The sequence below is a fragment of the Vanellus vanellus genome (genome assembly GCF_965231255.1).
Source record: "Vanellus vanellus genome assembly, chromosome: 22".
NCBI classification, from domain to species: domain Eukaryota; kingdom Metazoa; phylum Chordata; class Aves; order Charadriiformes; family Charadriidae; genus Vanellus; species Vanellus vanellus.
This window is the reverse complement of record NC_138927.1, coordinates 6,036,495-6,061,325: the sequence shown is the minus strand read 5'-3', so window position 1 is coordinate 6,061,325 and position 24,831 is coordinate 6,036,495. Positions and strand designations below refer to the sequence as shown.

The window sequence follows — 24,831 nt, the reverse complement described above, 5'->3', positions numbered from 1 at the left end:
CCGGGCGCGGAGCTCTGCGCCGAACCGCCGGCGTGCGGGGCTGTGCGGGGCATCGCCCGCCTCCCCGCTTGCACCCCGCCATCCCCGCTTGCGCCCCGCAGTCTCCCATTTGCACCCCAAGATCCCTGCTTGCACCCCGACGTCCCTTCCTTGCACCCCACGGTCTCCCACTTGCACCCCAACATCCCCCGCTTGCACCCCACAGTCTCCCAGCTGCACCCCGAGATCCTTCTTTGTACCCCAACGTCCCTTGCTTGCACCCTGAGATCCCTGCCTGCACCCCGAGGTCCCTTTCTTGCACCCCAAGACCCCTGCTTGCACCCTACAGTCTCCCACTTGCACCCCAAGATCCTTCTTTGCACCCCAATGCCTCCTGCTTGCATCCTGAGATCCCTGCTGCCCCACTGACATCCCTTGCTTATGCCCAACTGTTCCCTGTTTGCACTATGAGGTCCCCTGCTTGCACCCCAAGATCCCCACTTGCACCCTGAGATCTTTGCTTGCACCCCAATGTCCCTTGGTTGCACCCCGAGATCCCTGCTTGCATGCTGAGGTCCCCTGCTTGTGCCCAACAGTCCCCTGCTTGCACCCCGAGATCCCCGCTTGCATCCTGAAGTCCCCCACTTGCACCCGGAGGTCCCCGCCTGCCACCAAGCCCGAGCAGGTAAGCAGAGGGGTGGCTGGGGCTGGTGGCGCTGCCAGCTGCTCACCCTCCTCCTCCTCACCCAGGGTGCTTGGCAGCATCTTCTGCTCAGTCCCCAGGCCCGGGGTGGCTGTGGGTGACGGCAGACCCCGTGGGAGCCGGGGTCAGGCTGGTGCCGGGGGTCTGGCAGCGGTCGACGCAGCCCCAGTACGACAGGACCCACCGCAGGCAGGATGGGACCCGGCGCTGCTCCCTGCAAGGCAGTTCCATTTTCACCAACCACCAAAAATCCACACACCCCCTGCAGCGCACAGTGTACCCGACTCGGGGTCTGGGCACCGCCGGGGAGCCCGGAGCCAGCTCAGCCCCCTCTGCCCCGTGCCTCAGTTTCCCCATCTGCAGTGACAGCACTGCCGGAGGAAATAAGTCACGCTGCGTTTTGCAGTGAGGAAGCTCCATATGCTATAGGCGACAATGTAAACACGAAGAGGGGGGGTGAGGCTATAGGGCCCCGCGTGACGCAGAGGGAAGAAGGGGTTTCCAGGCTGGGCTGTGCCGCAGCAGGATTTCCCCTTTCTCCCTCCAGCCCCGCGGCAGCTGCCGGCAGCAGATCCCTGTGCCGGGATCTGTGGCAGGCTACGCCAGGGCTCGGCAGCCACCGGCACCGCCATGGAGTTCTCCGAGCTGATCAAGACGGCGACGGTGGAGAGCGTGGTGCTGTCGTGCGCGGGGCTGCCGGCGGTGAAGGGCACCCTGTGCATCACCAGCCACCAGCTGCTCCACTCCTCGTGTCCCGGGGGCGACGCTCAGCCCGGCACCGGCACCGGCACCGTGGAGCTCTGGCTGCTCATCCGCAACGTGGACGCCGTGGAGAAGAGGTGGGTCTCTCCCCACGGCCGGCCCCATGCGCCCTTCTAGCGGTGTCACCCCTGCCTTAGCCGGAGGAGATTCCCCGTGGCTCTCCGGGTGCCCACGGCAGAGCACGGCCGCCCCACGGTGCTGCCTCCTCCCTCCTCTTCCCCACGGCCCACGCTGGGGATGCTCACGGCACCCCGCATTGACCTCCTCTTCTCCTCCGTGCCTCAGAGTGCAGAATTTAGGCTGGTACCAGCCCCCCCGGACTAACGGCTCCCCGCGAGACACCAGGTTTGGCTTTTAACACTCTCTTGGCTCTGCTAACCCGCCCGGCAGCGCCCGGCTTTGCGCTAACCACTGCGGTGCCCACCGGGCCCCGGCCAGGGCAGGGAGACGGTGGAAATCCCGGCTTCAGACAGGCGTGCCACCGGTGCCAGATGAGAACCAGCGATTCGGCACCCACACCGGCACACAGCCCTCCCGCTTCGCCCCGCTCGGCTGTCCCAGGGGGAGAGGGCAGCTCTGTCACGCGTCTGTCTGTATGTCCGTCTGTGTCCACGGACCCATGGCCAGCCCTGACCCTCCTCCTGCCTCCCCCAGGCTCGCCGGCTCCTCCGGCACCATCACCCTCCGGTGCAAAGACCTGAAGGTGCTGCAGCTGGAGATCCCGGGCATGGAGGAGTGTCTCAACATCGCCAGCTCCATCGAGGTGAGCGGCCGGCGAGCCTGCCCCGAGCCGTGCCGGGGTGCAAAGGGTTGGCAGGAGAAAGCGGCCGCCTGCAGTGTTTGCTCTCGGTCGGTCATTAACGTGGGTAAACACGCAGCTCCCGGACAGCCTTGGCACGGGGCGCCCGCGGGGCTGGTGGTGCCAGCGCCGGCCTGCCCAGCCCTCGCTGGCGGCTGGGATGTGGCCAGGAGCGGGGAAGAGGAATGGGGCTTGCAGAGCCTTGGGGGACACGGTGGGGACATTCCCAGCCACCTCTGCGCTCCCCACCAGTGACCCGGCTCCACCTTTGCTCCCGCTCCAGGCTCTCTCCTCGGTGGACTCCGTGATGATGATGTACCCGTTCTTCTACAGACCCCAGAGCCTGAAGCTCGAGGAAGGATGGCACCTTTTCCCCCTCGAGCAGTACTTCCAACAGATCGCCTCGCAGGTGAGCCGGGAAGGGAGACACCCGGCTGGGCTGGGGGCAGAAGTGACTCCCCCGACCCGCTCCAGGCTGCCCGCTGGGGCTCCCGCTGCCAGGGAGGCACCCACAGCAGCCCCCCCACCCCGCGTCTCCCCCAGACGAGCCAGTGGCGGCTGAGCGATGTCAACCGGGATTTCTCCACCTGCCCCACGTACCCTCCCGCCGTCATCGTGCCGGCGGCGGTGGACGATTACACCTTGCGGAAGGCTGCACATTTCAGGCAGGGCGGGCGATTCCCCGTCCTCAGCTATTACCACCCCAAGAACGGCACCGTGAGTCCATCTCCCCGTCCTACCCTTCCTCCCCTCTCCCACCACCGCCAGCCCTCGGGTGAAGGTGGTTCGAAGCCCCTCCATCCTGTGTGGTTCTCCCGGTGCCCCCCAGCTCTCACTGCCCACCGTCCCTCACCCCGCAGGTGATGCTCCGCAGCAGCCAGCCGCTGATGGGCCCCAACCGAAAACGCTGCCGCGAGGACGAGATGCTGCTGGGGACAGTCCTGGATGAGGAGGAACGGGGGTTTATCATTGACACGCGGTCAGCCCAGGCCGCGAAGCAGGCTCGGATGACGGGGGGGGGCACAGAGCCCAAGTCCTCCTACCCGCAGTGGAAGAGGCTGCACCGGCCCCTGGAGAGGTGAGGGGCTGTGCTGAGGCCCGGTGCTGTCGTGACATGGGTGACCACGCTGCCCTGCCAATGGCACGGGGACTCCAGCCCCCTCCAAAAAAACCTCACCAAGCCCCCTGATGCCACTTTCCCCTCTCCCAGAGGCCGCCCGCTGCAGGAGAGCTTCGTTAAGCTGGTGGAAGCCTGTAACGACACCTCACTCAACATGGACCGGTGGCTGAGCCGGCTGGAGAGCTGCCGCTGGCTGAGCCACGTCAAGGCGGCCCTGAGCACGGCCTGCCTGGCTGCACAGTGCATGGACAGGTAAGGGGGGGGCTGCCGCCCCACAGCCCCCACTTACCATCTTGCAACACTTTCCGTGTGGCACAAACCTCGGGCATCACCCTGGGCTCGGTGGCACAGCCGGCATCACCCCCACCGCCTGTGCTTGCCCACAGGGAGGAGGCCAGCGTGCTGGTGCATGGGGCAGAGGGGATGGACACCACGCTGCTGGTGACGGCGCTGGCCCAGGTGATCCTGGACCCGTCCTGCCGCACACTGGTGGGCTTCCAGGGGCTGCTGGAGCGGGAGTGGATCGAGGTGAGACCGGTGGTCCTGAGGGGGGTGAGGACCCGAGCCCAGCTAGGAACTCGCAGCTCCCCTTCACCCCTGTTATTGCCCCTCGGGGTCCCACAGGCTGGCCATCCCTTCCACCTCCGCTGTTCCCACTCTGCCTACTCCCACGCCCGGCTGAAGCAGGAGGCGCCACTTTTCCTCCTCTTCCTCGACTGCGTGTGGCAGCTGAGCCGCCAGTTCCCTTTCTCCCTGGAGTTCAGCGAGCACCTCCTCCTCACCCTCTTCGACAACGCCTACGCCTCCGTCTACGGCACCTTCCTCTGCAACAACGAGAAAGAGAGGCGAGTGGGGCGGGAGGGCTTAACCCTGCCTTCGCGCTGCCAGACAGGGCAGAGCGAAGCCCTCCTGGTCACAGCTTGGGTCAAACTTGGCCCCACAACGCCTGGCAGGGAGTGAAACGCGCCTCAACTCTCCCATAGGTGCCTGTGTAAAGTGAAGGAGAACACGCACTCCCTCTGGGCCTGGCTGAACCAGCCTGGGGAGAGGAAAAAGTACCTGAACCCTCTCTACTCGCACAACGCACTGGTCATCTGGCCCTCCGTCGAGCCGCAGAGCATCCAGCTCTGGCAGGGTAAGCTGGGTCCGGCGCTCTCAAAACTCATCGTCAGCTCCGAGCTGGGCTGGGTGAGGGAAAGCTGCTCTGCTTTCCCCCCCTCTCGACAGGGCTACGGCACAGCTGAAGTAACACACAGCCCCCTCTCTCCTAGGTTTATTCTTCCGGTGGATCCGTTCATCCCAGTACCTGGATGAGGCTTGGGCAGAGATCCAGCAATTAGCAGAGGGCAATGAGCCCCCCGCCAAGGAGACCGCAGGGAGCAGACTGAGACAGTCCCTTTCCGACCCCGCTGCCCAGATGGAGAATGAAAGATGAACAGCAGCGTGGGGCAATTTGGTCCCCGCGGGCTGCTGGGCCAAGGTGACGCTGCAGCTTTCCACGGGAAGTACTGTGCAGGACACAGGCCCCGCGGAGCCCAAAGGACAGCTCTGGGAGGGGGGAACAGACTCCCTTTCGCAGCCTCTGGGCTGCGCAGGCTGAGCTTGTTTCAGTAAAGTGGTCTTGCAGCCCACGCCTGCTTTTCTGCTCGTACATAGGGGCAGGAGCAGCCCCACTCCCTCGCAAGCGGGGCTCCTTCCCACTCTCTTCTCCTGCAGGATTTCAGCAGCGCTCGTACCCAGGTTGCCGGCGGAGCAGAAGGGCAGAGGGCAATGAGAGCTCAATGTGCCCAGTAGCACCAGCCTCTAGCAGCTCCCACCGCGGCGTGCCTGGCTTGCAGCCCCTGCCCGGCACGATGAGCACAGCAAAAACTAAGCAGCAGAACACACTGAACCAGCAACACCCTCTCCACAAAGGGCACGTTGGCTGCAGTTTAAGTGTTGCGTCAGTCACTCCGAGCTAGGAGCCAGCTCGGGAAATCTACCCTTGAACCCAGTTTTGAGGAAGGAAAGAGATACAAACCACCCCTCCAGAGAGACAGACACGGGGCGAGAGGGCTGGAAGGATGAGGATTTGCAACACAAGTGTCCTAGTGCAGGAAATAACTGTTCCATGAGGAAAGTTGGCTCAGGGTCAGTCCAGCAAATAAACAAAGCACCAGAACTGGGCGCGTGCGTGTCATCTGGAAAACAATGACCGGCTGCTGCACGTCCAGCCTGTTCACACTTCAGGGCTGGGCCTGAACCATAGCTGCAGATCCTCCCCGGGCAAGAGTTACCCTGGGGCGGACAGAGGCCCCAACAGTAACAGCACTGCTGTCTGCCCACGGGTGGGAGCAAAGCACTGCCAGGAGAGCCGGGAAAGCAAAGCGCTCAGGTTAATTTTGTTTCAGACCAAAAAAGAAAACCTAACACAGAGATGCTTTTCCTTGTGTTTATAAAAGATTTCTATTTATTTCCTGATGATTTTTTTTTTCTCCCCTGATGTATAAATATGCCCAGCAGGGCAGGAAGCTAGCGTCCCCAGGGGCAGGCAGGCAGCCAACCCACCTCCCCTCCTCGCCTTCACTAACTCCTGTGAAAGCCAGTCCTGCCCTTTCGAGCCGGTTGGGATTCCAGTTCCCCACCTTCACACAGCCCCCCCGAGTTTGCTGCTAACTGCTTCCCGCTGCCTCCTGCGGAGCAGACTAATGTCAGGCCTTACAACAGTTCTGCGCAGGAGCCAACGGATTGGAAGAGGAGAGGAAGTCCTCCTTTAAGCTTCAAATTCAAACTCAAAGTACTGGGGATCAAAGTAATGGATGCGAACGTAGCCATCCTCACCCCCGCTGCTGTAACTGTAGGGGAGGAAAGACAAGATAAAGTCATCGATGTTGTCAGATTTATACCAGTTATACCAGATGTGTCTAGATTTATACCAAACAGCGGCGAAATCTGTTCTCACAACCCCCTCCAGAAACTAGTAAAGGAGTCACAAGACAAAAAAAAGATATCACCAGGCAAAATGTGTGATAGGGCAAAAGTGTGACCTCCCCAGCCAGCCTTGGGGGGGGGGCAGCAGGGCTGGAATGGGAGAATTAAGGAAGGTGCCGGCTCCATTCCCACTGCAGAGCTCCTGTGAGCCCAGCCATATCCTGACTGAAAGGCGGGCTACACTTGGCTGGGGCACGCTGCAAGACCCAGAGAGATCCTCACCTCTTCCCGTCAGGGTGAAAAGCGACGCTATTTATCGGACCAAAGTGACCCTTCACTCTGCCAAACTCTTCTTCAAAAGCCAAGTGGAAGAACCTGGGAGGAGGAAGATTTAAATTGTCACAAGAAGTCAGGAGCCTGGTTAGGGACACAACCAGGGTTTCCTCAAAAAAAGTTCTGCAGGTTTGATGACTCCTCCAACACTGCCAGGAGAAAGATGCTCTGGGAACAGCACCCCTGGGCTGTGAGGAGTCCTCCAGGTGAGGACTCGACCCTGCCAGAGGAAAAGGACCAACCTGGCCTCAAATTTGCCAATCCTGGTGGAGGTTGTGGTCACATCCATGGCCTCTTGCCCACCACCAAGCACAACCTGCAAAGGAGAGAAACCACAACACTTCAGTGCCGCTTGCACCCCACTCAGCCAGGAGAGGAGAGAGCCGAGCCTTGGGGAAGCCTCCTACTAACCCAGCAGATCCCACAAACTCATGAGCAGGTCTGACTCCGGCCCCAGAGAAGTTACCACCTCCCAGACACACTCATTTGAAGATTAGAGGACACAAAGCCTTGTTCCCTGCACCAGACGGCAGCAAAATTCCCCAGACTCATCCCACAGTAATGTTTTTCAGCTGGACTGGTGACACTCTGCCTTCCAGCTACTTGGGACAACACAGCAGTCACAGTAGTAAGACCGTTACAATGAGCAGGCTCATTCTTACATGATCAAAAATGGGGGAGAGTGCGGCAGAGTTCACCGGTCGCTCCGTCCGGAATGTCTTCAAATGCTCGAGTGTCGTGCAATCAAATAGCTAGGACACAAAAGGGAGAGAGTTATTTTGCAAGAGGGCTGGCAGCCCAATTAACTCACGCAAATCTGGCTGCTAGCCCTCACCTGGGCAGACGTTAACTTTACAGTCACTCATGAGCACCCAAATCCCAAAACCATTTCCCCAGAATCCCAAAATACTGGCCTAAGGTAAATCTCACCTCTATCACGTTCCAGAGGTAGCAAACTGCAGCCTTAATTTTGGCAATGTTGCTTACAATGACTGGCTCTTAATTTCCCCTTTCTCACTGAACTTTCCCTGTAAGCTTCGACTTTACACTTACTCAAATTCCTAAGGAGTAGACCTCTGCGACACCACGGCCCTGAGCAGAGGTCCTGCAAGCAAACATCAACAGTCCACTGCACTTCCGATGGGAAGCCTCACCTTGGCTGTGTTGTCCTTGGAGGCAGTGATGAACATGGTCATGTCCCTGGAGGTCTGAATATCGTTGATTTGCTTGGTGTGCTCCTTGATGTTTGAAAGCTGCTCCCCTGACTGAAGGGTAAAGAAGGCAGTTTCAGAGTGCTGGCAAGTGAAATGAGCGTACACGTGACTTCTCCATTAAAAACAATTTAGAAGATGTTGCTGTCAGCAGCAGGGCAGATGTTGGTACATCAGCCTTGGTTAAGGGAGCCACGTATTTTAACTATCTTTCCATGAAGCTGCTGGTTTGAGCCAAAAAGCCCATCTTCTGTCTCATGACCACAACAGGAACACTGTGATATCCTTCCCCAGACACTGCTGCCTGAGGGAGATGCTGTTCCTTATCAGACTGACCTTGGCACTGAACTGGTTCAGCTCTCCACTCTCATGTCCTGCAATGATGAACTCTCCCAGAGGGCCCCACACAGCACTAGTGATTTTAGAATCACTGCAGGGAATTTTCATGTAAGGCTCGTTGTTCTCTGCAGGAAGGAAGGAGACAGACAGACACAGTGGCACCGGCTCCGACGATCAAGGCTTTCCCTTATTCCCTGGTGCAGACACTGGCCCGGATTCCTCACCGATCTGGCTGGGGTCCCGGAGGTCAAAGAAGCTCACAAAACACTGATATCCCATCTGCTTGTCTGTGGAAAACATAATGATGTTTCCTCCGAAGTCAAAGCCACATGTCCTCACCGCTGAGCTGGTCTTCACCAAGGCGAGCTGCTTTCCTGAACACAAAGCAGAAACCATCACTTCACCAGGTATTTTATTGCAAGGTTAGTGAAAACGAGCAGCCGAATGAGAGAGTCAGAGCGAGGATGAGAGCATCAGGTGTAGCTGACAAGCAGGTTTGGTGACCTGCAAACTCTAACTGCACACTTTGACTACTTGGGCAGTAAAGTGAGTAAATTCACTAAATATTCACTAGAAACCAGGCACATACACAAACCCACCCCTCCAGCAGTCTGAGTTCGGATCCAGACCTCTTTCAGAGAGGCGAATGAGCACACATTACGCTGCCATTACACACTCCAAACTTAGCAGACTTCACATCGGGACAGAGCTGACTCAAATGCAGCTACATGGGAAAAGAAGAGCCTTTACCCGTTTCACAGTCCCAGAGCCGACAGCTGTTATCCGCAGAGCCAGTGAGCACATGTCGTGTGTCCCCTAGGTCACCAGTTAGGGAATATCAGCATGTTCTCAGCCCCAAAAAGCTACTGTCCAAATTCCCAGAGAATATTTATACACAAGATTAAAAAGCCACATTACACGGAGATTAGACAACTTCCATTCCAGGACCAGCAATACCCCACTACAGACAAACACAGAGTCTAAACATTCCCATTACAAAACCCACAACTTTCCTCTTGAAATATTAAAGAGAAAGGTTCCAGCTCTTACATTAACAAAACCTTTGCACATTTTTGTCTCTGCTATCTGCTGCCCACATTGGAGATGGAAGACCTTGTGCAACTCAAGACACCCTTCCCTGAGCTCCCAGGGCCACCACAGCAAAAGCAATGGTGTGCAAACGACAGCAGGCAGGGCACTCTGCACACTTTATCCCAAACAGCCCGGGAAGAAAAATACCCCAAAAAGATGGAATAAGGGAAAGACAGCAGAAGAGTTAAACATGCTATCCTCTTCAAGAGGAAACAGTGCAGCAGCTGGGAGGGATCAGCTCAAGTGAATCACTATAAAGTAAACCTATGGGACAGACAAACTGGTTTCTGCGATCAAAGGATACAGTCTGCGTCCACGCACCAGACGGCTCCTGTGTGGCCGTTGTAGGTGCCGAGCCTCTCTCCATTCACCGAGTACCAAACATTGACAATCTGGGAGCAGAAAAACAACCAAACACGATACAGATTAACTAATGGGACTGAAGAACAGCCGCTCGATTATCGCTGTAGGGGTCGGTTTTCACTTAGGGGTGGGGGGGACAGGCACTCACGGGATCCTTGGCCACGGTGAAAAGCAGGTCTCCCTCCCGGTTGTACTTGATCTGCGTGATGGAACGCTCATGGCCCTGCAGCAGGATCGGCTTCTGCAAGGTGGGAGACGCCATTTAATGCCTCAGGCGAGGCGAGACCTCAGCCCCCGGTCCGGGGGTCCTGGGCCGCTGGGGGGGCCGGGGGGACGGCATGCCGCTCCCCCGGCCCCTCCCCCGCGGCCCAGGACCCCCGGACGGGGGGCCCTGCACGGCTCGACCCCCGGTCACTACTCCCGGCCCCAACCCCGCTCTCACCATGGCGGCAGCGGTGAGGCGAGAGAGCCGCGAGACCGCTTCCGGGTCAGAGGGTGCGCCGGACCAGAAATACGTCACTGTCGCTATGGCGCCCGTGGGTGAGCTTCCGGAGCTGAGAGGAGGCCGGGAGGGGAGAGGGTCTACCCAGAGCGGGAGAACGGGGAGATTCCTCGGGAAGGGAAACAGCCACCGGATGGACCCCTATGGGGGCTTCCCTGAGGGGGGGCGCTGGGCCCCGGAGGGGCCTTTCCTGAGGGGGGAACAGGGCCGCGGCCTGGCTCCCTGTGGGGCCTGCTCTGAGGACGGGGGTGTGGCCGTAGGTTTGGTCTGCTGAAGGGAGAAGGTGGCCACAGGCTCTTCTGTGGGAGGAATGTGGCCACGGGCTGGGCCGGCTGAGGTGTTTTCCTCGAGGGAGTGTGGCCACAGGCTGAGGGGCCTTCGCTAAGGGCGATGTGGTGGCAGGCTGGGCTTGCTGCAGGGGTTTTCCCGAAGAGGAATGCGGGAGCAGGCCCAGAGCGGGGTCCTTCACGATGGGAGACAGCAGGGAGCTGGACTGGTGAAGGCAGTCCCTGATGGGAGATGGCAGTGGGGGGCCAGGCCTTCTGCAGGATGATAAGGATGGGCTGAGCTGGTGCAGGCCCTCTGAGGGCAGCGATGGCAGACCAGCATTCCCCTGGGGCTGACAGGCCACTGAGCCTATGCTGTGCTGCAGGAGAGGCAGTGGCGCTGGTGCTGGTGGCCGTGCTGTGGGGCAGCACCGGGCCGTTCCTGCGGACAGGTGCAGCAGGGCTGGAGAAGGTGCGACGCCAAGGCCGCCTGCAGCAGCTGCTGGCAGAGATCCACTTCCTGGGCCTCAACTACAAGGTGCGACCCTGTCTGGGCTCCCAGGCCAGGGAGGTTGCTGGGTGTCAAACTGCCTTAGGAATCATTCCTATCTGTCTACTTCTGGACTCAATACTTTTTTTAAACTGTTAAGTGTTCCATCTATCATCAGAATTATTTATTCTCATTAATATTTCATTTACTGCTCTATAGCACTGCTCTTCTCAGAATTGAGACTGCTTTTGTAGGCGGCAGGTCATTAACCCTCACATTTTGCAAGAAATAAGCACAGTGTGCCTTCTGCAGATTGGGGAACTAAGACATTGAGCAGCTTGTGACTGGCAGCAGAACTGCCAGCATGCTGCATTTCCGCCGCCAAACACGGCGCAGGGTGAGTCTGGGCTCCATTGCTGCCCACTCGCTGGGGGTGCACTGTAGATTTGTGTGCAACAACTAATAGACCTGTGTTCTTCCTACAGTACATGGTGCCATTTCTGCTCAATCAAAGTGGATCTCTCCTCTTTTACATCACCTTGGCATCCACAGGTTAGTTCTTGTTGCTTTTGTGGAGTGGGTTGATTGGGATTTTGGGAGGATCGATGCTATTGGTTACTCTAGTGACACAGCTAAACATCACAAATAAAACATGTGTCTTAAGATTTGTACAAGATTATCCATTTTAAACTGTGCGTGTTAAAACTGTTCAATTTCAGATCTGTCCCTAGCAGTACCACTCTGTAACTCCCTGGCTTTGATAGTCACACTGGTGACTGGGAGGATTCTGGGAGAGGACATCGGTGGTAAAAGTAAGTTACACTTAAAATATTTCCTCACATTGTCTCCTGCATTCATTTACCAACTTAATAGTGTGGGCTACCCTCTGGTCTCCTGAAAAACAACAAATACCCACACAGGGGCTGTAACTAGTTAAGTAGTATCTCTTGCTACAGAACCTGAAAGAGAAGTGGAATGGACTTGTAAGTGGGCAGAGCTAGTAAATTTGAAGAGAGAATTGACTATTCTAAGCTAACAGAGTTTACAGGCCTGAGCCTTTACCTAACTAGACTTTCAACCATAAGAAAAGCACTAAATAATATGGCCGCCAGGGAAAAGGAGTGCCCCATAAGCCCCCAAATGTAAACACTCATCCTTCTTTCCTTCCCTTACATCCTACAATAACATGAACCTGCTCAGAAAGTCAGAAAATAGCAAAAAGCTTAAAAACACCAGAGCCTGGCACAATAGCTGCAGGAATACACTAAAGTATTTCTATGTTGTTTAAGCCTGGTTCTTGCTAGCCAGACACAGCATCAGCAACATTTTCTTAGAAACATGCTTTGCTCAACATACACAGGCAGTCCAAACATCCAAACCTTCACAACTCACCTGGTCCATGTTGTACCTGTCCAGACATTTATGCTATCCCATTTACCATGACATCTGAAAATCATGTATTTAGCAATGAGAAGGTGTGACTGACCAGCATTGAATTATGCAAGTTCCCATCGTATTCTTGTTCATTTCTGTAGGGGCTGTGGCAGGAATGCTGCTCACTGTCCTAGGAGTCACGCTCTGTGTAGCTGGTTCGTGAACAAGACACAGCAAGAAGCAGAGGAAGAGAACCTGTTCAAAGGTAACCCCCTGTGGTAGAAGGGGGAACATCAGGCTCAGCAGCAGACCCTTTGGCTTGGTTGCACTTAGGAGGCTGTATTTTGACACATGGGTGTCAAAAAATGTGAAAGTGTGGACTGTATTCCCTGAGCACCAGGGTGGAACAAGGCATGTTGCAAGGACATCCTATTTAACATCTTCAGTTAAGGATTTTTTTTGTCTGTGGGTGTTTCAAAGCAAGGATGACGGAATTGTCTTGTTTGGTTCTAGAGGGATAATAAATGGTTAATAAATTGTTCAACAGGAGCTTCTGGGACCAAATGGTTTTTCTCTAGAAGGAATCTACATAGGAATGCTCTCTTTTATGGCCGAGCACATGAAAGTGGCTCCCTCCATTGCGCTCAGCTGTAATGTACCAGGTCACCCCGCACAGCCCCTTACACTGAGGTTACCACATGGCTTTTCTCCACTGGAATCCTGTAGAGCACCTCTCATCTGTAAAATAACAACAGTGCAGTTTGTCCTAGGGAAGGAAGGGTGTTTTCAGTGAAATTCTCAGTCCACAATACCAGATAGATCGCAGAAGGCAAAACCCTGGTTACCCTTGTAATTAGTCACAAACACTAGGGAGGGAAATACAGAAAGCCTTGCACAAAAAGGGTTAATACAAGAGCTGTTTATTACTATGACTTTTCCTAAATCAGGCAGGTGCTCTTAAAACAAGTTAACAGAAACAAGATGTATGTATTTTTAGGAACAGGTTTGATTGCTGCAAACATTATCCAAGCATTCCAAATGAGAGGGATAATGATGCGATGAAATCTCTTTATAAGAAGTATCTGAGATAGAATAAACTTCCTGGCAGACATTTCGTTATAAAAGCATATATTCTATTTGGTAATTCTTCCCTTCCAAGTTCAGATACAAACCAGTTTAATTAGAGTTCAGAAAAGCAGCTGTCTCCTGCGCTACATTATCACACCATTGAAATGAGGAAAGAGGAAGATCTTCATTATTTAACAACATTGTGCACCTGATTAATTGCTCACTGGTGCTGAGGATGCTTGATTTTAGAAGAGTTTGTTAATTCATCTAAAAGCTCGGTCAGTCTGTGGTGTTACAGAAATCTAGGATTCCCAATGCTTTTGTTATCTGCAGCTGTACAGACAGCCGCGTACCTAACCGTCCCTCTCCCATCACAGTCTCTGCGTGAACTCTTTGGAGCTCTTGGCTGCTGACGGAAATGTCATTGAGTGCTTTTCATCCTCAGAGACACTGGCATCCCTTTTCCTTGCCACAGTCTTTTGTGATTTGTCTGCAGTCTGTGCCTTTTTGCAGCGAGAAAGAAATACAGTTATTAACATAGCACTTTGCTATTACAGAAAGATTCTGGGACTAAATTCCTGGATTCCAATTCCAGTCTTACCACAGCTTTGGTACGCAACCTTGGGTCTCTCCATTAAATTCAGAGGTAGTTTATTTAATGCCTAATGATTCTCTCCCACTGCAGAGGAGAGCTGTGACACTCAAATAATACCAACTATATAGCAGTGTGCTCAGGGGGGAGGAAGGCTGATGGAAGTCAGTGGCATCAGAGTGCCCACCCATTGAGAAAAGCTGACCCAGCCTCTAAAGCAAACAGCACACCAGGCTCCCCACTGATCCAAGGAGACAGGAACCATTAGCTAATTCTTTACTAGGGCTTTCTCTAATTTAAGTTCAAAGGAGTTGTTTTCCTTTGAAGTTCTAATTAATCCAAAGAGACTACCTAGGCAGAAGTGTGAATCACCTACAATATAATGCATGTCATTACATCACATCAATTCTAAATGTCCTTATGAAAAGTTTAAAAAATATTAATACGCCACAAACAATAAGCATCTTACAGGCATTCTTCACACAGAATTTTGTTTTAAAAAGAACTACTTTTCCTATCCTCTCTTAAAAAAAGGTTTAAACTTGTTACTATCTAATAAATGTGTTCAGTCATTTTATGAATTACATGTTTATTCTATGCTAGCTTCTAAGCTTCACCTGGCTACAGGTAAGTTCTGCTTAACAAGTTATATATGAATTTTAGTGTAAGAAATCTGAACACAGACAGGAAGGATCTTACACACTTCATAGAACCATTAAGTGGAATAAACAGCTTACTGTGGTGTATCATTTTGGCTTTTGGTATAAGTTCTGCAACTCTCGAACAGAAGTAAGAGTAGAAGTAGTACACACAAGAAAAATCCAGGAAAGCCTTTGATATCCCTGCTGCAATGGGAAGCTGTAACTCTCACATTCCACAAGGGAAGCGTTCATTACCCAGATGACAATCTCTCAGCTTTCTAAAATGCAGAGCCCTGCAGTTACACACTGTGCTCTGGTTTCTGAAGTTCCCCCTGGTGGTTACTTTCATCTTTACACATTGCAGAGAGAAGCGCAGTGCTTTGTAAACCTAACAAATAGGATTTCAAACGAGTGTGAAAACAGAAGGACTTCCCTAAGCAATTGCTATAAACTATCTACTGATGTGTTCTCAGAGGCTGTCTCCTAAGGGCTAGATTATAGTGGGACTGTGAGTACCTCCCTGCTGCAGTGAGACTCCTAACAGGGCAGAAAATAATTTCTCGTACCTGATCAATGGGTACGTCCACCCTTGTGTGTTCATCCTCTTTTACTTCTTGGGCACCTCGCACCTCGTGCTTAGGATCCCTGGTTTTATAGACACTTTCTTCTGTGAGGAGAAAAAAGAAAAAGGCTGTTTAATGGGCAAAGAGCCATGGCCTGGTCTTGCTGAGGCTACAGAAAGGTCCTCTTATGTGCCCAGATGAGGAAAGGAAAGAAGTACAGAAGTTACTGGATGCATCACTGCTTTCTTTCAGTGCATCTGCAGGTATTTTGTCCTGTATCATCCAAGTGAAGTCAGTCTTCCTCTACACTTAGAGCAGTGTCCTTTACCTTGATCAGGCCAGTTCTGCACATTCCTGTTTTTCGTCCTTTTTTGTCCTGCACGGACAGGTTTAACATGGAAAATGGACTCTTCCTCTTCAAGGCGAGATTTCCTGGCTTGCCTTTGCAGTTGTGGAAAAGCAGCTGAGATCTGGTCTTTCTCTGCAGCTACTGTGGTCTGCACCCTGCGACTCTCTACCTGGAAGTATTCATCACACACTTCTGATAGGCCTTCTTGATAAAACACTTTATAAAACAAGAGAAGTTTTGCAAGACAATCCCCCAAACACTGCAACACTCCCCTATGACCCTTGGTCCTGACTGGCACAAAGCTGTAACACTGTATTCTCTGACCAGGGTTTTAAGTTGATATTACAAGTGAAACAGATACAAGGAAGACATAAAACACTTTCTGCAGTCATTACTACCTGTTGAGGTGGTTCAGGAGCAGCAGAGTTACCAGCACTGACCTGGGAGGAGGCACAGAGTTCAACAAACTGAAAACAAAAAAAGGGAAAAGGAAATTTTAAAAGCAAGTAGCACAGATGCAAGTTTCAACGGACAATCCAGGACAGCTCAGCTGCTCTATCTAGTCTCTGCGCTCGCAGCCCAGAAGGCCAACCGTATCCTGTGCTGCATCAAAGAAGCGTGGCCAGCAGGTCGAGGGAGGTGATTCTGCCCCTCTACTCCACTCTTGTGAGACCACACCTGCAGTACTGTGTCCAGCTCTGGAGCCTCCAGCATAGGAAAGACATGGACCTGTTGGAGCAGGTCCAGAGGAAGCCACAAAATGCTCTGAGGGCTGGAGCCCCCTCTGCTGGGAGGACAGGCTGAGAGAGTTGGGGTTGTTCAGCCTGGAGAAGGCTCCGGGGAGACCTTAGAGCCCCTTCCAGTCCCTAAAGGGGTTCCAGGAGAGCTGGGGAGGGACTTTTTACAAGGGCATGGAGTGATAGGATGAGGGGGAATGGCTTCAAACTGGAAGAGGGGAGATTTAGCTTAGATATTATGAAAAAAAATTTCACTATGAGGGTGGTGAGGCACTGGAACAAATTATCCAGTGAAGCTGTGGCTGCCCCGTCCCTGGAGGTGTTCAAGGCCAGGTTGGATGGGGCTTGGAGCAACCTGGGCTGGGGGGAGGTGTCCCTGCCTATGGCAGGGGGGTTGGAACTAGATGATCTTTAAGGTCCCTTCCAACCTAAACCACTCTAGGATTCTATGATTCTGTTGTGCGTCGAGCAGAAAAGAGATAGAATCATAGAATTGCTGAGGTTGGAAGGGACCTTTAAGATCATCAAGTCCAACCATTAACCTACCCTGACAAAACCACTTCTAAACCATGTCCTCAAGTACCACGTCTACCCTTTTTTTAAACACCTCCAGGGATGGTGAACCCACCACCTCCCTAGGCAGCCTATTCCAATGTTTAATAACCCTTTCAGTGAAAAAAATTTTCCTAATATCCAATCTAAACCTTGTCTGACATAACTTGAACCCTTTTCCTCTCATCCTAAAAATGCCCTCTCGTCTGGATCCTAGCTCCGAATGAATTCTCCCTGCCCATCAGCGAAAAAGGAGAAGAGGCAAGTGAGGCCACCTTAAGGAGTTTTTCTTCAGGCAGCGAGATTTAATTCAAGTGTGATCTGGCTACATCGATGTCTCTAGCTCCTCTTCTTTAGGAATGGTGCCAAGCAAGGATGCTGTAGCCATGGCGATTGGGAATGGAGATTGCTGTACACATCCACTGCTTATGGAGGGATGCCTGCACAAAAGCAACTGTGATCATAGCAAAAACAGTCCCGCGCCAGCTGAGCCACCTACCCTTCTGTGGTATTTTTTGCGCCTGCTATTTGGGTGGTTCCTGTAACAAAGAAGCAGCAGATTCTCAGCATCAGGCAGAAGTCAGCTATAGGAGGACATGATCTCCCATTTTCCCATAAAAGAGAGCCCCTGGACATGTTTTTTCTTAGGGCAGGTAGAGCACACTCCGCAGTGGCACACATTCCTGTCATATCACACTGCCCACCACGGGCCTGTGAAATTCAGTGCCCAGTCCCATGGGCAGGTGCTTGATGAACACCTAACTGAGAAACACCCAAACCACTTGCTTTCTCTGGCACTGAACTCTGGATTTCAGGGGCTAACCCTTACACCAAAAGCTTTGAAAACACATTGTTTCTTCCTAAACTTCCAAAACATGAGGCAAGAATCAAGGCAGACAGCACTGAACGGGAGGGCTACAGAAAGGATGGCTTTAGCTGAAGACCACCATGGAGATGACTCTTTAAACCACTCAGATGCAGCTTACATACCAGAGCGTCTTGTACGCAGAATCCCGGGGCACCAGCAGCTCAAAGTAAGGCAGTTTTTTGTACTCCTCATTTCCCACTGCCACATAGTAATCACCATTCACCAGCTCCTCCCCACCAGACACCTGTGTTCCATCCAGCCTGCAGAGCCTTGAGGAAGAGACAGCAAAGGCTTTAGAACTGTCTCAAGACTGTGAACAACCTCTCAGCATGGAAGCAAACACGTGCAAAGTGGTAAAAAGGACTGAGATAAGTCAGAGAAGATCAATCATTCTTAGTACTACTCCAAGGAAGTATGCCAAAACGTTACACCCAGTGGTCAGCGAGATGCAGTTTATCTCACCTTTCTCTTTGGGTGTCAGTAAATAGATGTACAAGAAGGTAGGCTGTATTTGTTGTATAAACTCCCCTCTCTCTAGGCATAAACCCCTTTTTATGCCATGCTTTACTTATTTGCTTATTGCTTTTTCACCAGACCACCAGCAACATCAGCCCTCCTCACAAAGCACCCAGGACATTGGGGTTATCTCTGATTTAAAGATGGGAAAACCTGAAAAGCAAATGAGATTGCGAAAGCAGACTAGAAATGGCTGTCTGAACTCCCAGTCCTCTGTGCTAATCAGAGCTGCACATGTTCTGGACGTAAGGAAAGAGGAGCCAGCAGTGCATTATCTGGATACTCACTTGTTAACAGCCCCGCTGTGCAGGTCAGCTTTCTCTGTCAGCATGTCCAGGAGTGTGTCCCACTGCAGTGGGGTGCTCTTGGAGAGTGGCAATGGGAAAGGGGGGCTCAGCAAATCCCCATTCCGGAAAACGCTGCAGTAGAAACAATGCAGAGCATGCGATGAGCCAGTATTCCTGCAAGAAGGTGGGAAGAAAAACAGCCACTGGTGCCTGGACAATATTTACAACAAATATTTCTGGTAGAAGCTGGGAATTATCCCTGTGGACATTCCCAGGATGTCACAGAGAAATTCCCTCCTCCAGCCTCTGAAAACATTCCCAAAGACCCTCCAAGAAGAAATCAAGAGACACTTACTGTATCATGCAGGGCAGGTGGATGCGCTTCTGCCATCGCGCCAAGACGTTCGACTTCCAGGGAGCTACAGTGCGGAACTAGAGACCGAGTTCAGTGCACAAGAACAGTGACAGCCCTGGCACCGAGCCTCCCAAGGCTGGTCCCTTTTCTCCATCAGGAGCTGCCTGCTCTGAGACGCTGCCTGCCCAGCTTTCAGGCTTGCTGCTGCTAAGTGAGGTTTGTTGTCAGCAACAGCAAGGCAAGAGAAGCTCTTCACATAGCTGAGCGCGTTCCAGAATTGCCAGCAAACCTCTGAGCACAGATCCTTCCCCTGCACCGTTCAGGGTACACCATTAAGAAGGTACACAGCAGCAGCCCCTGTGCTGTTTCACATGTCCTGTGGATTCCTGTGGCACTTTTGCCTCATCTCCACTGGGCATCTCGCAGCCTTAAATCTCAACTTTAGTTTCATCAGTGCCAGCCCTAATGTCTCTCACATCTCCCCCTTCATTCTGCGCTCCCGCCTGCCCCCCTCAGCTCTGGGACTCACCTGCAGACCCTGGCTGTTCCTTGTCCCACGGACCTCCTTCCTTCCGCGGTTTGAATAGCTGTGAGAACAAGACAAGGACATTGCCACATACCAACTGGGCTGTGGCTGACTAAAGAGCAGTGAGAAAACAACTGATTGCTCTGCCTTGGTGCATTGCCACCAGGTGCGTGGGTCACTTCTAAATGGTCACTTCTGAAACGATACTCCAGATGCCTCACCTCAGGGTCTCCCAGAGCTTTAGGCCAACGTCAAGTCTGCTATATTTAAGAAATTCCCAGCCAAATACAGACCATTTCAGATCCTCATTTTAAAGACACCCAGAACGTTTTATTCCTTTGTGTTAATCACTGATCCAAGGGCTGACCAGTGTTAATGCAGCCTGGACCACCTCCTCAAAAAAATGCAATACACACCAGGGAGCCAAATTCCCCTGACACACACACACGTCCCCTCAAGAGTCCAGGAATGCCACAAAACCCTCTTTAAGCCTTTGTATTTCAGGATGAGCCAAAACAGCTCTATTTTTTGCAGGACTAAAAAACAAGAAAACCCACCATCAAACCAAAGCAAAAGTATGTGTCAGTGGAGACAGTGTGACTGTTGGCTCTGCCAAGGAAGCGGGCAGCAGAACCTCCCACATGCCACAAAACACGGTGCACGGGAGGCAGAGCAGCACCGATCACAACATCCTGCCAGAGAACGCATGCCTCCCCCAACATGTTTTCTTCTGAGAGTTAAGTGACCTTATCAGGAATATTTGCATTTTCCGTGCAATCTGGAATATGTCCAGTAGTTTCCAATAGGAAAAGAAAGTAATCGGCCTGTTTTTCGTTGGGTTTGTGCCCCTCTTACCTCTTTTTTCCATTCACACCCCAATACCTTCCCCACAGAGGTGATCTAAAGCTGCTTACCAAACCCAGAGACAAAAGGTCCATCTACTCACTTGAGCCTTTTGAACTTTTCAAAGCCCGCAGCCACGTACTGGCACCCGTCCTGCAGGTCCCCCAGCTCAGCGACGCGGTGGCCGTGACTGGGTGTGTAGAGGTTCCTCACAGCCAAGGGTGCACGGATGCTCTTGGTCACCTCATTCAGAAATGCCTCAAAGGTCAGGAACCGCCGCTGGTTCACTACAAACTTCCTCCCGGGGAAGAAGGGGTCACCGTTGCGATACACCACCACATTCTTGGCTGGAGGTGCCAGAGCTAAGCCACGGGAGCTCATCCCCCAGGGGTCCAGCAAGCCCCGCTGACCACAGTGGCAAACAGACCAAGGTGGGGAGCAGAGGAGAGCTCCGCCAGCCTCCCACCAAGCCCAAACCCTTCCGACCAGCTGCTCTCGCGCTCTGCCGTCCCTCCCCAGCGCAGTCTGGTGCGACTGGCTGTCTCCATGGATGCAGGCCCAGCAGGAGGAAGTTGTGGGCCCATCTGGAGGCCACATCAAACAACCTGCAGAGCACCTTTCTATTTGAGAACCAGGAACCACACAGCTCTTTAATCCTCAAACACCAAGTACTACGAGATCCCTCACCAGCCACTGTGGCCACCAGGCTCAGATTAACCAGCCTGGAGGTACATTAAGTACCAGTATCTTTATGGCAGCAGCTCACATCCCATTCAGAGCCCCCACATCCAGAAGCTGTCACTCCCTCGCCGTCATTTGCTACCTGCAGGAGAAGCGCAGCGGGTTTCTGTTCTGCTCATACTGGACAAACATCTGCATCCCAGCAGATGCACCACCCTCTGCACTGAACAGGTTGCCATGGGTCAAAGCAGGCCATGGACTCACTTGGCTCAGCCCAGGAGAAGGCAGCAAGCCAGACAGGAATAGACAGATTCTGAAGTGAGCTTGAGGAAAGCTTTTTATTCACAAAAAAGTCAGCATCATCAGGAACAGAAAGATACATCTGCCACATGGCAAGAGTGACTGTTCAGTCAGCAGGAACACAAGAGTGTTTGCACAGAAGACTCAGGGTCACAGTGAGGAACCACAGCGCTACGCGGAAAGTCCCTTTCTGAGGGACTGCAAATGCCCTTGAAGTACAGCAACATACAGACAAAGTGCCAAACCCATAAGTCCTTACTCGCTCCCTGAAGCACACAGTGTTCTCTCCAGGTGACTCTGCCAGAGAGATAGTACCACAGCCAGAGATGTGCAAGTCGGGACCCAAGCCTCATCTCCTGAAGGTCAGGTTTGACGTGCCATCGCTCCTCACCAACTGCACAGGAAAGTTAAGAAACTCTCCTCCTAACTTCATACTTCAATTAGGTGTTCCCCAAAGCCTACCACGAGCGCTTGGAGGTCCCAGATATTGCAGAGCTGTGATGTCCAGAGCCACCCCAAATACACAGCTCAGATGCCCATATGGGTCACCCACAGTTCAGCAGAGAAGAGCTTTTTCCTGCAGGTCAAAGCACCTGCTACCTTCAGGCATTTTAATTCCACCACAAGCAATCAGCTGGTCAGAAAGCACCTTCTGTAAGTGACAGTCTTCCCAGCCTCAGTTTTCCCTTGCAACCGTCCAGCTCAGCCAACAGAAATAGGGTTCTTGTGGAAGGAGGCCTCACTAGGACTCCCTCCAGGACACACAACAACCTCCTTGGCTTCACAGTGATGTTTAATCCCTGCTTTGACCAAATATTCACATTTAAAAGACAGAAAAGGCTTTCTTGCCACGTTCATCTGAAGTGGAAAACGTCAACCCATGGAGCTAGAATTCCCCTAAGCTGCTGCTGTCCGTGAGGTCATCACAACTGCGGTGCTGCAGCTCCATTGCCTCTCCACATCAATACAAATGCTCCTCATGCTCAGGAATGTCCTCCTACGGGTCAGGAGTTCCCAGCCTCTGTTTCAGCATCAAGTACTGCAAGAGAAAGAAAATCAAGTGTTAATTAAATCCCAGAGACCTAGAAGTAGGAAAGTACCCGCCTTCGCAGATTAGCCATCAAAATCACTGCACTTGGCCAGAAGATGCAGGAATCTCACTTTTCAAGCAAAGCAAATATCAGGTCACTACGCTGGCTGCGGCCCAGGTACACACCACTGCGTTGTACAGACAGGGTAGTTATCAAAGTAGCAATGTTTCTGTAGCAGGCCAGGAGCAAAGCCTGTAACCACATCTGAACAGCTCCTGTTTTCCTTCATTGTTCTTCCCCCCCACCCCACAAGAGAAGAAGAAAAGAAAAAAAAAAAAAAAAACGGCACTACCACCATCCAGTCCAGTCCTTGGGTAACTGAACCGCCACTGTTCAACCCCAGTCCCACCACAGATGGCACCACTCTGGCTACCCGCAGGCACTGGTCTGACACCCTGTTTTGGAAGAGGCAGGGTCAGGCCCTTACGTTTTTACGGCTGACAATAGCTTGTTGCAACCACATCAACTCCATGATCAAGTGATTTCTGTAGGACTGGAGACCCGCGCGAGTTCGAGGAAGCTTCTTTATGTCCTCAAGTGGAATTCCTGAAAAAAATGGAAGAATAACTCATTATTAGAACAAAGATTCAGATTGCACCTACTGTCTCTCTTGCACTGAGTTGTTCTAACCTCTCCAGGATATTCCCAAAGTTTTGGTTCTCCAAGGGCCTACCGTGCCCCTGGCACTCACCATCAGGTCACTCAGACCACGCAGGAGAGTGCACGCTGTGCACTGGCTCCCATCTCTTACCCAGGCAGGCTTCAAGGGACTCTGCCTCCAGGACAGCACTGTCCCACGCAGAGGATACGTTGCTGTCATCCTGCCAGTCCTCGCTCTCTGCTGGGGCGCTGCACCCCTTTTCAGTGCATTTATCAGCATCGGCCTCGAGATTTGGGGGGCTCACTCCATCGCCTTCACCTGCAGAGCTCAGTTCTTTCTCGTTTTGCGGCTGGGTTGCAGGTTTCACGCTGCTGCACCCGCAGTCCCGTTCTGGTTCAGGGGTGTCCAGCTCCTCCTGCAGTTTCTCTGCACTGGCCTCGTCACTCAGTACGGCCTCGTGCGGACCTGAACGCTTCCCTTGCGCTGGCTTCTAAAGGGCAACATGTGAGATTGAAATATAAGAAGAAGATATAAAGATCTGAAAGGTGGCTGTGCTGCGGGCTCTGTCCCAGCCAGAGATCTGCCGTTAGCAGCACTCCTGCCACGACACCCACATGCTCTAGTTTGAACCATCGCAAACTTTTTAAAGGGCTTTCCTTCCAGAAGTGGTAAAAACATTAGAGAGCAGCGCTCAGCCGCCGCAGAAGGGTCTGGCCGTTCAGTACAACCGGGTGAGGTGGGTGCCCGGGGACAAGACCTACGGGAGTCACCTGCGCAGGTCAGGCATTTGACTTGAGGTGGAGCTTCACTCGGAGGCAGAAATCCCCAGTTGAGGTCTCAGGGGCACCAATCAGGGTGATTATCGTTTTTAATTTGGTTCCTGGGACTATGCTGCAAAAGTATCATCTGCCCAGTCCGCCAGGCCCCATCACCCGCCGTGCCCCCCCTCCCCCAGACAGGGCTGCAGAAGCCCCCACCGTCCCGACACACGGACCTCGGGGACAAACACGGGCCGCGGCAGGATCCGTCCCCTCCACTCCAGCTGGCTCAGGTCCCCTTCGATCTCCCGCACCACCTCCTCGTACTCTGCCCGCAGGCTCCGAAACCGCTTCCGCAGCAGGTAACCCCTGACACAGGCCTGCGGGCACAGGGCTGAGGTGCTGCCGGAGCCGGCGAGAGCCCCCCCACCGCCCCCAGCCCCCCGCCGCCCCCTCCCCACGCACCCCAGGGGACACGGCCTGGCGCACAAGGACAAGACACGTCCCAGCTCTGGAGCCAAGGCAGGTTTTAATGAGGCACCAGCGGCACGGCACGGCCCAGCACACGGCCCCCCAGGACCCCCCCCCCCCCTCCATCCAGCTGTGCACCCCCAAGGGCCCCTCCCAGCTGTGCAGCCCCCTCCCTTCTCCCTGATGTCCCCATCCAGCCGTGTCCACCCCACAGGGACCCCCCCAGGCGTGCCTCCTCCCCACGGGGACACCCCCGCCGTGTTCCCCCACTGGTGGCCCCCCCACGGTGACACACCCCCCCCCCAATGCCATGTTCCCCCACGGGTGTCCCCCCACCCCCGCCGCCCCGCTTCACCCACGGGTGTCTTCCCCACGGGGGGACCTCCTCCCAGCCGGGCTCCACCGCGTCCCCCCCACGGGTCCCCGCCCATCCCGGCCCCTCCCAGGACCCCCGACCCGGGCGGGCCCCCACCTGCAGGCGGGTCACGGCGCGGAGCAGCCGCCGCCACCCCTCCGCCTCCGCCTGCGGCCCCAGAACCGCGGCCATGACCATCACCGCCGTCTCGGCAACGGGGCGCCGCCTGATGACATCATCCGGCCGCGCCGCCAAGCCCCGCCCCCTCGCCACCGCCCCCCGTCACGGTGGGTCCCACCAAAATGGCGGCGGAGGAGGGGGGGGGCGAAGGAGGGGGGGGGGGCGGAGGGGGGGAGTCGGTGTTGGCCCCACCGGCCCCGCTGTCCCCGCGCGATGTGACCGTTGTCGCCTCCACCGGCCCTTCCGCGCGGCGG

At 53.9% G+C, this 24,831-nt stretch overlaps 5 protein-coding genes across 6 annotated transcripts; 2 read left to right on the top strand and 3 right to left on the bottom strand.

The window, feature by feature from the left end:
- The first annotated feature begins 643 nt into the window (after positions 1–643).
- Positions 644–4,927, top strand: LOC309680626 (myotubularin-related protein 9-like). Its single transcript, XM_082494286.1, is given in 12 exon segments — positions 644–664; positions 1,230–1,554; positions 1,556–1,789; positions 2,099–2,207; positions 2,527–2,652; positions 2,787–2,960; positions 3,104–3,321; positions 3,454–3,615; positions 3,750–3,891; positions 3,988–4,208; positions 4,347–4,498; positions 4,635–4,927. Coding segments are annotated over 11 exon segments (1,944 nt in total). The 5' UTR covers positions 644–664; positions 1,230–1,312; the 3' UTR covers positions 4,799–4,927.
- Positions 4,928–5,780: 853 nt separating this feature from the next.
- Positions 5,781–10,080, bottom strand: EIF3I (eukaryotic translation initiation factor 3 subunit I). The gene is made up of 11 exons (XM_082494285.1): positions 10,054–10,080; positions 9,760–9,852; positions 9,553–9,640; positions 8,907–8,972; positions 8,381–8,530; positions 8,154–8,281; positions 7,761–7,871; positions 7,269–7,358; positions 6,849–6,922; positions 6,556–6,648; positions 5,781–6,197 (listed from the first exon to the last, which is right to left on the bottom strand). The coding sequence occupies exons 1-11, from the start codon at positions 10,054–10,056 to the stop codon at positions 6,116–6,118; spliced, it is 978 nt and encodes a 325-aa protein (XP_082350411.1). The 5' UTR covers positions 10,057–10,080; the 3' UTR covers positions 5,781–6,115.
- A 118-nt stretch (positions 10,081–10,198) lies between these two features.
- Positions 10,199–12,763, top strand: TMEM234 (transmembrane protein 234). The gene is made up of 4 exons (XM_082494201.1): positions 10,199–10,917; positions 11,355–11,421; positions 11,589–11,681; positions 12,405–12,763. The coding sequence occupies exons 1-4, from the start codon at positions 10,708–10,710 to the stop codon at positions 12,464–12,466; spliced, it is 432 nt and encodes a 143-aa protein (XP_082350327.1). The 5' UTR covers positions 10,199–10,707; the 3' UTR covers positions 12,467–12,763.
- A 489-nt stretch (positions 12,764–13,252) lies between these two features.
- DCDC2B (doublecortin domain containing 2B) lies at positions 13,253–20,521 on the bottom strand (the record flags this gene model as incomplete). Its single annotated transcript, XM_082494164.1, has 9 exons — positions 13,253–13,814; positions 15,111–15,211; positions 15,436–15,743; positions 15,855–15,923; positions 17,736–17,882; positions 18,417–18,548; positions 18,772–18,848; positions 19,301–19,358; positions 20,244–20,521. 9 exons carry the CDS (start codon positions 20,519–20,521, stop codon positions 13,683–13,685), a joined length of 1,302 nt encoding a protein of 433 aa, XP_082350290.1. The 3' UTR covers positions 13,253–13,682.
- A 625-nt stretch (positions 20,522–21,146) lies between these two features.
- IQCC (IQ motif containing C) lies at positions 21,147–24,615 on the bottom strand. 2 transcript variants are annotated; one of them, XM_082494257.1, is made up of 5 exons: positions 24,515–24,615; positions 23,808–23,951; positions 22,964–23,303; positions 22,640–22,758; positions 21,147–22,160 (listed from the first exon to the last, which is right to left on the bottom strand). In XM_082494257.1, the coding sequence occupies exons 1-5, from the start codon at positions 24,593–24,595 to the stop codon at positions 22,119–22,121; spliced, it is 726 nt and encodes a 241-aa protein (XP_082350383.1). In that variant the 5' UTR covers positions 24,596–24,615; the 3' UTR covers positions 21,147–22,118. The 2 variants fall into 2 exon arrangements, with proteins under 2 accessions (XP_082350383.1, XP_082350384.1); XM_082494258.1 differs by having other exon boundaries at positions 22,964–23,300.
- Between the last annotated feature and the right edge of the window lie 216 nt (positions 24,616–24,831).

Excerpts from the sequence above, each read along its gene's own strand:
- EIF3I (XM_082494285.1), bottom strand. Across the intron at positions 7,872-8,153 it reads TGAACCAGTTCAGTGCCAAG|TCAGGGGAGCAGCTTTCAAA; the intron begins GTCAGTCTGATA and ends TTTACCCTTCAG. Across the intron at positions 6,923-7,268 it reads TCTCCCCCATTTTTGATCAT|GTTGTGCTTGGTGGTGGGCA; the intron begins GTAAGAATGAGC and ends TCTCCTTTGCAG.
- TMEM234 (XM_082494201.1), top strand. The coding sequence starts at position 10,708 with ATGGCAGACCAGCATTCCCCTGGGGCTGACAGGCCACTGAGCCTATGC. Across the intron at positions 10,918-11,354 it reads TCCTGGGCCTCAACTACAAG|TACATGGTGCCATTTCTGCT; the intron begins GTGCGACCCTGT and ends TTCTTCCTACAG. Across the intron at positions 11,422-11,588 it reads CATCACCTTGGCATCCACAG|ATCTGTCCCTAGCAGTACCA; the intron begins GTTAGTTCTTGT and ends GTTCAATTTCAG.
- IQCC (XM_082494257.1), bottom strand. The coding sequence starts at position 24,595 with ATGGTCATGGCCGCGGTTCTGGGGCCGCAGGCGGAGGCGGAGGGGTGG. Across the intron at positions 23,952-24,514 it reads GCGCCGTGACCCGCCTGCAG|GCCTGTGTCAGGGGTTACCT; the intron begins GTGGGGGCCCGC and ends CTGTGCCCGCAG. Across the intron at positions 22,161-22,639 it reads CTATTGTCAGCCGTAAAAAC|TACTTGATGCTGAAACAGAG; the intron begins GTAAGGGCCTGA and ends TTTCTCTTGCAG.